This window comes from Chinchilla lanigera, unplaced genomic scaffold (assembly GCF_000276665.1).
Source record: "Chinchilla lanigera isolate Chin_1 unplaced genomic scaffold, ChiLan1.0 scaffold00032, whole genome shotgun sequence".
In the NCBI taxonomy this organism is placed as follows: Eukaryota; Metazoa; Chordata; class Mammalia; order Rodentia; family Chinchillidae; genus Chinchilla; species Chinchilla lanigera.
The window spans coordinates 8,150,481-8,162,243 of record NW_004955433.1 but is presented as its reverse complement, the minus strand read 5'-3'; the positions used below and the strand labels follow the sequence as shown (position 1 = coordinate 8,162,243).

Below are 11,763 nucleotides of genomic sequence, written 5' to 3'. Positions count from 1 at the left end.
GCGCTGCGGCGAGGCGAGCCACCCCGGCGCCCCCCAGCCACCCCGCCCCCGCGGCCTCCGCAGCCCCACCGGAAGGAGCCCGGCGCGAGGCTCGGGCCCTCCACCTTACCTTCCGCCTGCTCCAGCGAGTTCATGTCGGGCGGCAACTACGGTCACCGCCTCGGCCCCGTCTGCATCGCAGCCCGGCAGCTCCAGCCCCGTCCGTGGCGCCAACTCCCACCTCTAACCGCTCCCCTCCGCCCCTCCTTAGCGCTCCGCCCTCTGCCTAGACCCGCTACGCTCATTGGACACTTCTGTCCTACCCTCCGACAAAGACGGTTTCTTATTGGCTAATTTCCGTACGGCCCTCGGTGCTCAGTGTTGGACGGTCAGCCGGAGGGGCCAAGAACTGCCAGCAGCTAGGTTGACGCAACGCTGGCGCCGCCTCCTGTCCCGGGGAGGAATTGCAGCCTACCCATGCCTGTTCCTTCGTCATTCGGATATACATCTTTCGAATTGCCTGCTTGGTTCTTTCATTTCTCAGACACTACCGATTTACCTCCCACTAGCTTCCGGGCAGTGTTCTGGTCGCTAACGCTAACGAGGGATGCAGAAATCAAGGAACTCAAGGGAAAATAAGATATGTGCAGAAGTAGGTAGCACTCCAAATAGCAGATTTCCTTAATTATGGCACCTCTCTCTTAGACACCCAACCCGTTAGGCAAGCATTTCTATCTTGGTTAATTTTTTCTCACATTATCCAGCTTTCATAAATCACAAAGAAGGCAAAACATGAGCCCCATCCCCTATACGTTTTTTTTTTTTTCCTTTTTGGTACCAGGAATCCAAGTCAGGACCTTGTGCTTGCAAGGCAGGCGCTGTTCCACTGGGCTATATCCCCTGCCCCTATACCTTTTAAAAAATCTGTAGGACATTGGCTAGATTTATATTTGGTTACAATATGTTCTTACTTCCTTCTTGTAGTCATTCATACATTCAAGGACTATTGCGTTATGCTAGGCACCTTGTCTTTCTACCAGAGTCTCAGATTATGAGCAAGATCGACCAGATTCTTGCCCTCAGAGTCGAAGGGTTACACAGCAAACAGTAAACATGCAAATAAGTAATTGATTTCAGATAAGGGTACTTCCGTATGGGAAGTAACAGGGTAAATACAGTGAAATAAAGGGTGTCAGGAGCTAGTGTACTAGGAGGGCTTTCTGGGGCGCGTGCAGTGGAGTGGAAAACCCCGCGGTGGCAGAGAAGAAGCCAGCAGGGCAAAGATGTGGGCTAAGTGGGTTCTAAATAGCGCTGGAAGTTTTTCACTATCGGTAATTTTTGGTTTTTATTCATCCTCAACTTTCTTCCTCCCCACTTGCCAGTAGAATTAAAATAGGGCATTTGTCCTGTTACCTCACTTCGCAGGTTCCTCTACCACAGCACTTTCCAAAGTTGTCTACTTAGGGACCTCCTCTGGCCCAAACCTTTGCATGCATGTTCTCATGTAAACTTCCTGGGTGATCTTTGTATTTTTTTTTAAACACAGAGAAGCCAATTTTAACTAACCACGTTTTTAAAAAATCAACCAAATTGACATTTAAAAATCGACGATGATACTGAATATTGATGAGCACCATCTCATATGATGATGTAGGAGATTAAAGTGTTACATTTGTAAAGAATTTTTGTCAGGGGTATTAGGAAACCATAAATACATGAATGCCTTTGACTAAGGACTTAGGCTAGGGAAATAATCAAAGATGTGCACAAAATTTACGTGTCAAGAAGTTTTTTGCACTATTCCCTCACAGTCGCTGAAGAGAGATTTTAAAACAGAGTGGTGAGAATCTCACATTATTGCTATAGGAATCATGTTGGAAAAGAATATATTAAGTATTAAAAAGTGTTCATGTTGAAAGAACCAATAGTGCAACCTCAATTTATTATTTAATTAAAATATATTTGTAACAATATAGTTAGTGGTAAGGTTTATCTCTGGATCATAAAGTTGTTGGCTTTTTGCGTTATTTTGGGTGCTTTCCTGTTGTTTTCAATTTTTTATTTTTATTAGTATATAGCGATTATATTCACTGTGGCAAGTGGGTACATGTACTTGTCACATCTTAATTCGTTTTACTTCCCCTTCCAAGCTGATCTTTTAAAAACTGTGGATCAAAACCCACGAGAGGGTCTTGAAATCCATTTGGTTAATCATAACTCATTTCTTTAAAGGAGCTAAACTAAAAGCTAAAAATAGCATCCTTGGATTTGGGTTCATGGTCCTCCGTTTCAGGGTATGTGAGGGAGTGTGTGGCTGTGTTCTCAACACACTGTAACGCACAAGTATCCCTGAGGCTTCCTGTCAAAAAAGTGTGAAAGTTTAAAAGCCGTCAAGGCGGTATTCCTAGACCAATTTTGCCACTGAGATGAGTGAAAATGCGTTTGTGTAGATCTTGCAATTATTGTCATTGCTTGGCTGTCAGCCCTAAGTCAAACTGCCCCCTTTGAATTCCGGCACCACGTTCCAGTTCTCCACCTCCGAGCAGAATGCATCGCATTCCTTTTGGGCCTCCAGCCGCGCCTGGAGAACGGCTATTGAACATCTGTCCTGAGCCGGCTGTCCTGGGCCGGATGCCGGGGAAGCGAGGAGAGAGGCCGCTGATGAATTCGGTATCGCAAGCGCTGGGGTAAGTGGGAGGTCCGCTAACTCGCCTTCGCGGGAGACGGCTCTGTTCTCTGCAGGGCGTTGGTTTGCCCGAGTGGGGAGTGCAGGTCCCCGGCGAGAGCGTGGGACAGCAGACGGAAGGGGAAAGACTACCTCCCGGCGTCTCTCCTCTGCGTTCTTCATTTTCAGCTGTGCTCAAATAAATGTCAAACATGCCTTTGAAAAGGTGCGCTTTATTAGCCTGTCGTTGGCATCTGTATATATGGATCATGAGGTCTGAGAGGCGAGAAGGGAGAAGAAGAGGAAAATAGAGCTTCGGAGTCAGGCGAAGGAATTTGGAATAAAGTAACAGGGAGACCAAAGGGAACAGAGTTACAGAAATATCATATTGACGGGGTATCTCAAGGAGAAGGTACTAACAAGTATTTAAGAATGCGTGCTTCAAGCCCTGGAAGAGGAGCTGAGGGTGCACAGATCTGTAACAATCACTCCTTCTGTCTCTAAGGATAGAGGTTGGTGTAAAAACATGAGATTAAACTCCGATGACCTTAAACATCCGTGATAAGGTGAAAATCAGCTTCTAAGAGTGATATCCAAATAACCAAGCTTGTTATCTTTTGCTGGGAGCCTGGCACGCTGTCCTTCCGGAACATTATCCCCCTGCCCTCCCTTCCCAGTGGTGCTGGGGATTGAACTCAGGATCTTCACACTGAACTACATCCCCAGACCTTGTAGAAAGTGTTTTTATTTTGAGATAGGGTCTTGCTATGTTTTCCAGGCAGGGCTTGAAATTGCCATCCTCCTGCCTCGGCTTCCCAGAGTGCTAGGAGTACATACATTCACCGCCATACCTGGCAGCATTATATCACCTTTAAAACTGACAATGGAAGCTCTGTGAACCAAAGGTGTTATTAAACCCATTTCATGAGTTCGATTCATAGTACAAAACCAAAAACATCCATCAGAGAAAAGTGGGTTGATTAGTCCCAAACCCTGTAGCTTAGCCCTCTCTTCCTCCCCCTCTCTCTCTCCCTCTCTTCCTCTCTTTCCCTCTCTCCTTCTCTCTTTCTCCCTCTCTCCCTTCCCCCCTCTCCCTCTTTCTTTTTCTCCCTCTCTCCCTTTCCCCCTCTCTCTCTCTCTCCCTCTCTCTTTCTCCCTCTCTCCCTTCCCCCCTCTCCCTCTTTCTTTTTCTCCCTCTCTCCCTTTCCCCCTCTCTCTCTCTCTCCCTCTCTCTTTCTCCCTCTCTCTCTCTCTTCCTCTCTCTCCTTATCCTTCTTCCTTTCTCCTCTTCTCTCTCTTTCCTCTTCTAGGTATTTTCCCCAAGAGTTAAGGACATACTACAGTGGTACCTGCACGCCTATGTTTATGTCAGCACAACTCCTAAGTGCCACATTTTGGAAGTGGCCTCTATGTTTATCAACATAGAGGATATGGATAAAGAAAATGTGGCATTTTTATAACTCTGCTGCAAAGAAGGATAAATTTGAGTCATTTGTAGAAAAATAGATGTAACTTGAGATCATCAGTTTAAGTGAAGCAAATCAGATACACCAGCTTAATTATTGCATGGGTTTCCTTATGCGAGAAACTCAAAATATAAATTAATGAGCAAAATGAAGGCTAGGTAATAGGAATTAGGGAGACAGATCTTTTGCAAAAGGGAAGACGACCAAGGGATGGAGAGAAGGGAGAGGGAGTGGAGGGAAAAGGAATGAAAAAGAATTGAAATGCACTGTGCATAGGTATCAACTCCTCACAGTGAATGTACTCATTATGCACTGCAAGCAGGTAGTAAGAATAAGGAGAACACCATAGTGAAATACTACGTAACATCTGTCAGGACAGGTATTACAATAATGAGTGGATAGTAACAAGTGCTACGGAGGATAGACAGAAATTGCAAGTGATACTTCTGGGAGTATAAAATGGTGCAGACACTTGGAAAGCAGTTAGGTAGTTTCTTAAAAAGTTAAGTGTAAGTGCAGTGTGGTGGTGCACGCCTGTAATTCCAGGACTCAGGAGGCTGAGGCAGGAGGATTGTGGGTGTTGTAGGCCAGCACAGGCTACAAAGTGAGTTCAAAGCCAACGTGGAGTGAATACTGAAAATCTGTCTCAAAAAGACAAAAAAAGTTAAACATAAAGTCACCACATGACCCAGCAATTCAACTCCTGTCTAATCTATCAAAAATACAAAGACACATGAAAGCTCACAGTAACATTATTTTCTCTTTTAGCATTATTCCTAACAATAAAAAGTGGAAACAAACACCCACTACAGATGAAGGGCATATTATGCAGCAACATAAAAGAAATTCTGACTCATACTACAATGCAGATCAGCCTGGAGGACATTGTGCAAGTGAACTAAGTGGGTATAAAAAGAAAAATTCTCTGGGAGCCCACCTACCATGAAGTTCCTAGAAAGTGGTCCAATCTATAGACAGAAAGTAGAATAATGGTTGTCAGGGGCCAGGGAAGTGGGTATTGGGGAGTTTCATGTCTTATAAGTAAGGACTTGCAAGAAGAAAAGAGGTCTGTGGTTGGACATCTGTGTTAAAAGACAAAATTACAACAAATTTAGCTTAAAGATGAACTACACTGAAATATATCCTGAGCCTCCTCTCTCTCCATCAAAGCAGGGTTTGCTAAATCACTAAGTTGCCCAGGCTGAGCTTGAATTTGAGATCCTCCTGCCTCAGCCTAGTTTAAAGATCTTAATTGGCTTGTATCTGTGATTCTAAACGAAGGCAAACATTCCATTCTACAAAACATAATGCATGCTTTGAAGAGCTGAGCAGAGTTCAGCTTTACAGACAGAAAAGCGCTGAGGAAAGCAGAAATAGAGAACAAAAGCTTGATTAGTTCTTTCATTTCTTTATAAAGGAAAGAAGAGAGGACTTCTTCACTATGTTGGCTCACACTGAGTTGCTCTTTGATGTAGCTGTTAGCTCTCACTCTCCCGATTTTTCAGAAGGTCAGATAAACAAGCTAGCTTTGGCTCGGTGACCTGGAACCACAGCAGCAGAAACCCTATCTTGTGTGGTATCTTGGGCCAACTGTGAGAGCTCAACCCACACTAGTGGCCTCCTAGGAACAGTGGTGCTGGTTGTGTGCTATAAGTGCAGTATGGCTATACTCAATACTGTTGGGCATGGTGGTGAACATCTGTAGTCCCAGCACTCAGAAAGCTGAGGCAGGAGGATCACCATGAGTTTGAGGACAGCCTGGGCTACCCAGTGAGTTCAAAGCCAGCTTGAACTACATAGTGAGACACTGTCTCAATAAATAAGTAAATACACTTAATACCGTGAAATGTACATTTAAAATGGTTAAGATGATAAATTTATTTGTATTTTACTGCAGTTAAATTTAGGGGTTGGAGGAATAGCTCACTTGACACTTGGTTAGTAGGCATAAAGCCCTTGGTTCAGTCTCTGGCCTTCCTCCCCCCAAAAAATAAAAATAAAAATCAGGTAATGATCTATCGTCAGAAATTGTTTTAATGCTCTCTTTCTAGATTATGTTTTCCTGCAGGACTGTGAAAACTTCCTGCCTTGATAAACGTTTTCTAACTTGGATCTCAGAATATCTCAGTTTCTGGAAAATGGATAAAAAAGGCTACCCATGTGACATGGTAAGCTGGGGATGTGGCTCAGTGATAGAGTTCTTATCTTGCATGCACAAGGCCCTGGGTTTGATTCCCAGCACCATGTAAAAAAAAGTGGCACAGTGGCACACAACTGTAATCCCAACTGAGGCTACAACAGGAGGACCTCAAATTTAAGGCCAGCCTTGACAAATTAGCAAGACCTTGTTTCAAAATGGAAAAATGGAAAGGGCAAGGGATTTGGCTCAGCACTCCTTGGACTCAATCCCCAGTACTGGGAAAAAAGAAAGAAAGAAAGTTATCAAGACATGAAATCAGAATAAATTTTATTCCTTTCTTCATTTAAAGACAACTTGTTTAAGTCACTACTGTCAGGAACAATTGGGAGCATGGCAACACTGGTAATTTAAATGTGTTTTTGCTAACATTTCTGAAAAATAAAAAGGCTTTTATCATATTTGCAGGGAAAGTTTCAGGGAGCTGATTTCACCCATTTAATTTATACACATTATTCACTGTTCATTCTAATTGGCACTGCCGTTGCTTTTTGTGAAACCAGTCAGTAAAATCAGACTTTTCTGTCAGAACGTTTACTTCATTTTTCAGCACAAATTGCTGTGAACATCAGTTGAGCCAAAAATGCTTTTTTTTTTTTTTTGCAGTCTAGGGGTTGGAACCCAGGGCCTCCCACATGCCAGGCAAGTGCCCTACCACTGAGCTGCATCCCCAGCCCTTTTAATTTTTATTTTTATTTTGAGCCAGAGTATCTAGTTGTCTAGACTGGTTTGGAACTTATGCTCTTCCTGCCCTAGCTTCCTGAGTAGCTGGGATTCCAACAGGGGTGCACCACTACCATGCTGTCCTACTGCTTGACTCTCAACAGAAAATCTGTACAAGAAAGTCGAGAATGTGCATGTGAGGCAGGCAGTTAGGGTGTGGCCAGCAGGCTGGGCAAATGGGTGAGACCTGTTAAGATCCAGGAGACATGCGCCTAAGCCCTGCACCTGGAGCCAATCAGAAAGTGATTCAATTCTTCAATTCTTCTCCAGAGAATTCAAGCAGGTTTTTGATAGGATGGCCCATACCTGACGTCAGCCTGAGCAGTGGGAGATACAAAATGGCAGGCACCGTCGAGCTCTTGGCCATTATGCTCTCTCTTTCACAGTGGTCTGCTCTCACCCTGAAGAGTGTACTTCTTTTTGTACTTTTAATTGGCCCACACTCTTGGCAAAGCAAGGTTTTCCCCCCAACTTTTAATAAATGTAAAACCTTGCTACCTTAACCAGTTCTTTGTTCAGGACAACAAGAACATAGACAGCATCTATAGAAGAGGGACCCCAGGACCCCCACGCCCAGTAACAAATGGATTTGGTGTACATTCATTGAGGACGCCCTTATTTTAAGATGTCTTTTTGCTCCCCGATCTTTCATGCACTAGGCTTGGCTCCATTGGAATTCCAGGTGGTAAGAGGTGCGTCTTTTCTTCATGGGGTGAAGTTAAGCGTGTTGTGATGGTGGGGAGTAGACCAAGGGGGGAGGTGCGGTCCTCAGAGGAAGAGAAGTGTGGCCCTTGTCACCCTCTCCCACTTACTCAGCTGAGGTCAGGGAGACTTCTAGAGAACATGGTACCAATTCTCCCCCAGATTTACTCCTCACCCATCTTCACCACCTCAGTAAGTGATCCAGCACCTTGTCACTCAGCCAAGGACCTGGCAGTTGGTCTTGAGCCCTCAACCCTGCTCCCAGGTCCTCGCCAGCAAGTCCTATCATCTCACTTCCCCAGAGCAGCCCGAAGAAGTCACATCTCACCTCCTCTGCTGCCACTCAAATCCAGGTCACCATTGCTGGCACCTGGAAGAGCCTCTAACTCTCCCTGCTTTGTTCTGTCCCCCTCCTAGCTCTATCTACAGTGTAGACCAGTCCTTCCCCTATGTAAAATCACTCCATTGCTTTTGTTTGCACTTTGAATAAAATTTGAATAATGTTCGACTTTTGACCTACCTCTGTGACTCCTCCCCAGCTCCTCCTTTTTCAGTCTCTTAGCCCCATTGGCTCTTTGAAGAGCTGTGTCTGCCTCAAGATCTTTGCACTTGCTCTTCCCTTGATTTGGAACTCTGCTCACTCTTATATATTAGACTTTAGCCCAATGACCCCTCCTCAAAGGGGCCTTGGCTTTCTCCAGTTTAAATAGTTCCTCTGCCACCACCACTGGGCCCCTCCCCCTCCTACTTACTCACTGTGGAATTTAGAGCTCTCTCATGTCACGAGATCTTTCTCGCCAAGCCCTGTTTCTGGAACATAGTAAGTGCTTCCTCTTGTCTATACTTGCTGCCCTTATTTTCTTCCTAGGACCTGTCAATATCTGATACAGTCATATTAAGGTCTCCTATGTTTAATGCCTGTCTCTGCAATAAGAAAGTGATCTGCATCAAAGCAGAGATCTATGTCATTTCCCTCAGTGCCTAGACCAGGGTCCGGCACATATCATGCGCTCAAATACAGATTAACGGCGAATGGAACCTGATGACATTCAAGGGTATGAGTGGACTTAGTGCTGTGCGAGGCATGTTGGGTGAGAAGCCAGTGCCATGGGTGGGGAAAGAGATACCGATAATCAAGAGTGTGGAACAGTTAAAGGGTTTATTGATGCACTGCAAGAGAGCAGCAGGTGAGCCCGAGAGAGGACCACGCTGTCAGGGAGAAAGGAGGGATCTTTATACCTGATTTGATTGTGGACAGGGGCTCTGGAAACATCATCCCAGGAGTGCTTTCCTCAGGTCTTTGTGGTTCCGTAGTCCACCCATCTCAGTTCTAAAGACAGCCAGGTGCTGTTTGAAGACTGATAAATTGGTTTTGTTTGGGAGGGTCCAGTACCCTTGGCATTGCTAGAAGCAATCTTTCCAGGTAAAATTGATTAACAAATGTGTAAAGATTAACTAGGGTTAGTGGTCAAGGGGATCAGACTAAAATATATATGTTTGTACTAAAAAAAAAAAAACAAAAAACCAAAAAGGGGTTTTTGATATTTTATTGGGTAGCAGAAGAAATAGTGGTGTTGCTTGTGTCTAATGTCCCCCCAAAGCCTCCTGCAGTCACAGGTGGGGATTTTTCAGAAGTGGATGAATCTAGAGTGTGTGACTGATTCGTGGTGCAATGCTAGGAGCAAGGGTGATTACTAAATCAGTCCACTGATTGGTTTGGCGCCACCCTAATCCTGGTAGCCTGGATACAATAGAAAGCACAGAAAGAGCCTTGTCTTGTCTCTTGCTTGCTTTGCTACCTTCTGCCTGCCACGAACTCTTTTTCCTCTGTGATGCCCCTCTGCCATGCCACCTGGCTTTGGTGCCAGCTGACTATGGACTGAAACCTCTACAAACTGTGAGTCAAAGAAACCTTTTCTCCTTAACTTTAGGTGTCTGGTATTTTGTTTCAGCAATGAGAAAAGTAACTAAAACAAGCAGTATTCTTTAAGACAGGTCAAGCGTTTAAACGTCTAGTGGTTGCTGTGTAGTTTTGTGCATAACTTACAAAGTTGGACATTACTGTTCCACTGCTCAGTGGCAATGTGGCCTCTAAAGAAACAGAGGTAAAATAACCATGATTTCCCTACATTTCATGTCATTGAAGCATATATTTTATGAGTTTGTTTTATTTATTTATTTTTTGAAACAGTGTCCTCATTATGTAGTTCAGGCTGGCCTTGAACTCACTATGTACCCCAGGCTGGCCTCAAACTCTTGATGATCCTCCTGCCTCAGCCACCCAAGTGCTGGAATGACAGGTGTGCATCACTACACCTGGCTTTAAAAAGTTAAAATGAACACTCAACACCACTAATCATCAAGGATATGCACATCCACATCAAAACCACAGTGTGATAAACTTCACCCCTGTAGGAATGACCATTGGTAAAAAGAGAAGATGTAGAGATAATGGAACCTTTGTACCCTTTTGGCCTAGATGTAAATCAGTACAGCCACTATGGAAAATAGTGTGGAGATGCCCCCAAAAGTTCAAAAGGCTGCGGGTGTAATTAGAGCACTTGTCTAACATGTCTAAGGACCCGGGTTTGATTCCTGCACTAATGTCTATGTTATAGGTGTACATCTTCTCCACCATATGCTCCAGAAATCCCACTACTGGATGTATATCCAAAGGAAATGACATCAGTGTGTTAGAGATATCTGCATACCCATGTTTATTGCAGCTTTCTTCACAATAGCCAAGATGGAAACTCAAGTGTCCATCAGCAAGTAAATGGATAAAGAAAATGTGGTACATATACACATGGAATACATTTCAGTCATAAAAAGAATGAAATGCTGCCATTTGCACAAACAAGGATGGAACTGCAGATCATTATGTTAAGTGAAATAGACCTGGCATAAGCAGATCTCACTCACTACAAGATCTCACTCACAGACAGAACCTACACAAGTTGAGTCCATATAAATTGAGGGTGGATGGTGGTTCCAAGGAAGAAGAAATGATAGGTAGGAGCAAGCACTTGTGGTAGTTTTGCACAGGAGGGGGACTGTAGGTAGCACTCATGTATATTTGAAAATGCTAGAAAGATTTTTAAAAATTTCACCATATGGAAATGATAAATGTATGAGGAAATAGTTAAGTTTAACCTGATTTAAACATTATGTGATGCATACATGCACCAAAACATCACATATTGGCCCATTACGATGTACAACTGTAATGTACTAGCTAAAAAATAAATTTAAATTAAAGAGAAATAAAGTTGAAAAAATTAAAAAGGCTGAGATGGGGAAACTTATATGTACATATGTATGTATATGATGTTTATGATCACTACAACGGTGCCAACAGAATCGCGCACTGAGGTCATGCAATAAGCATTCAGTAACTTACCCAGTGAACAGAACAAAACTGAGTCTGCAGGGGGAGCTGACCGCTCAGAGCACAGCAGCCTGGCTTGAAGTTCCCTGGGACCCCTTTTAAGTGACACTTGCCCGCCCCTTCCTCCTGTTAGTAGGCACAGCCTGCTGGGGAAGGGAGGTGGGTGGACCGGAATTTCCCTGAGACCCCGCTGAGGTTGGTGCCTTAGTTACTTTTCTCATTGCTGAGACAAAATACCCAACCCCCAAGGATCAAAGGAGGAAAGGTTTACTTCTGCTCAGGTAGAGGCTTCAGTCCATGATCAGCTGGCTCCAAGGCAGGGTGGCATGTCAGACGGGCATCACGGAGCGGGCAGGAGGCAGCAGCAGCAGCGGCTTGCTTTCTGTCTCTTCCTTTATGTTCCTTCCAGGTTGTAAACCTATTGATTGATGCCCCCTACACCCAGGATGGGGCTCCCATTATCCGCACCCTTAATCTTAGTATCACGCTTTTAGTCCCAGTATCACACAGTTAATCCACATTCACAAACCTTAGTCTAGCCACCTTCGAAACTCCCCACCATGAGACTTTGGGAGATATCTTCAGTATATACTCAGGGCTGGAGCGCTCTGAGAAGAGTGTAGCTTCCCAAACATCTAAGCTC

General features: G+C 44.3%; 1 protein-coding gene across 2 annotated transcripts in view; it reads right to left on the bottom strand.

The window, feature by feature from the left end:
* The window catches only part of Cnep1r1 (CTD nuclear envelope phosphatase 1 regulatory subunit 1), a 14,265-nt gene extending 14,015 nt beyond the window's left edge, over positions 1 to 250 (bottom strand). For both annotated transcript variants that reach the window (XM_005388263.1, XM_013516233.1), the window contains exon 1: positions 110 to 250. In XM_005388263.1, the coding sequence (XP_005388320.1) occupies positions 110 to 134 (25 nt within the window). In that variant the 5' untranslated portion in view covers positions 135 to 250. The remainder of the gene's footprint in view (positions 1 to 109) is intronic.
* Between the last annotated feature and the right edge of the window lie 11,513 nt (positions 251 to 11,763).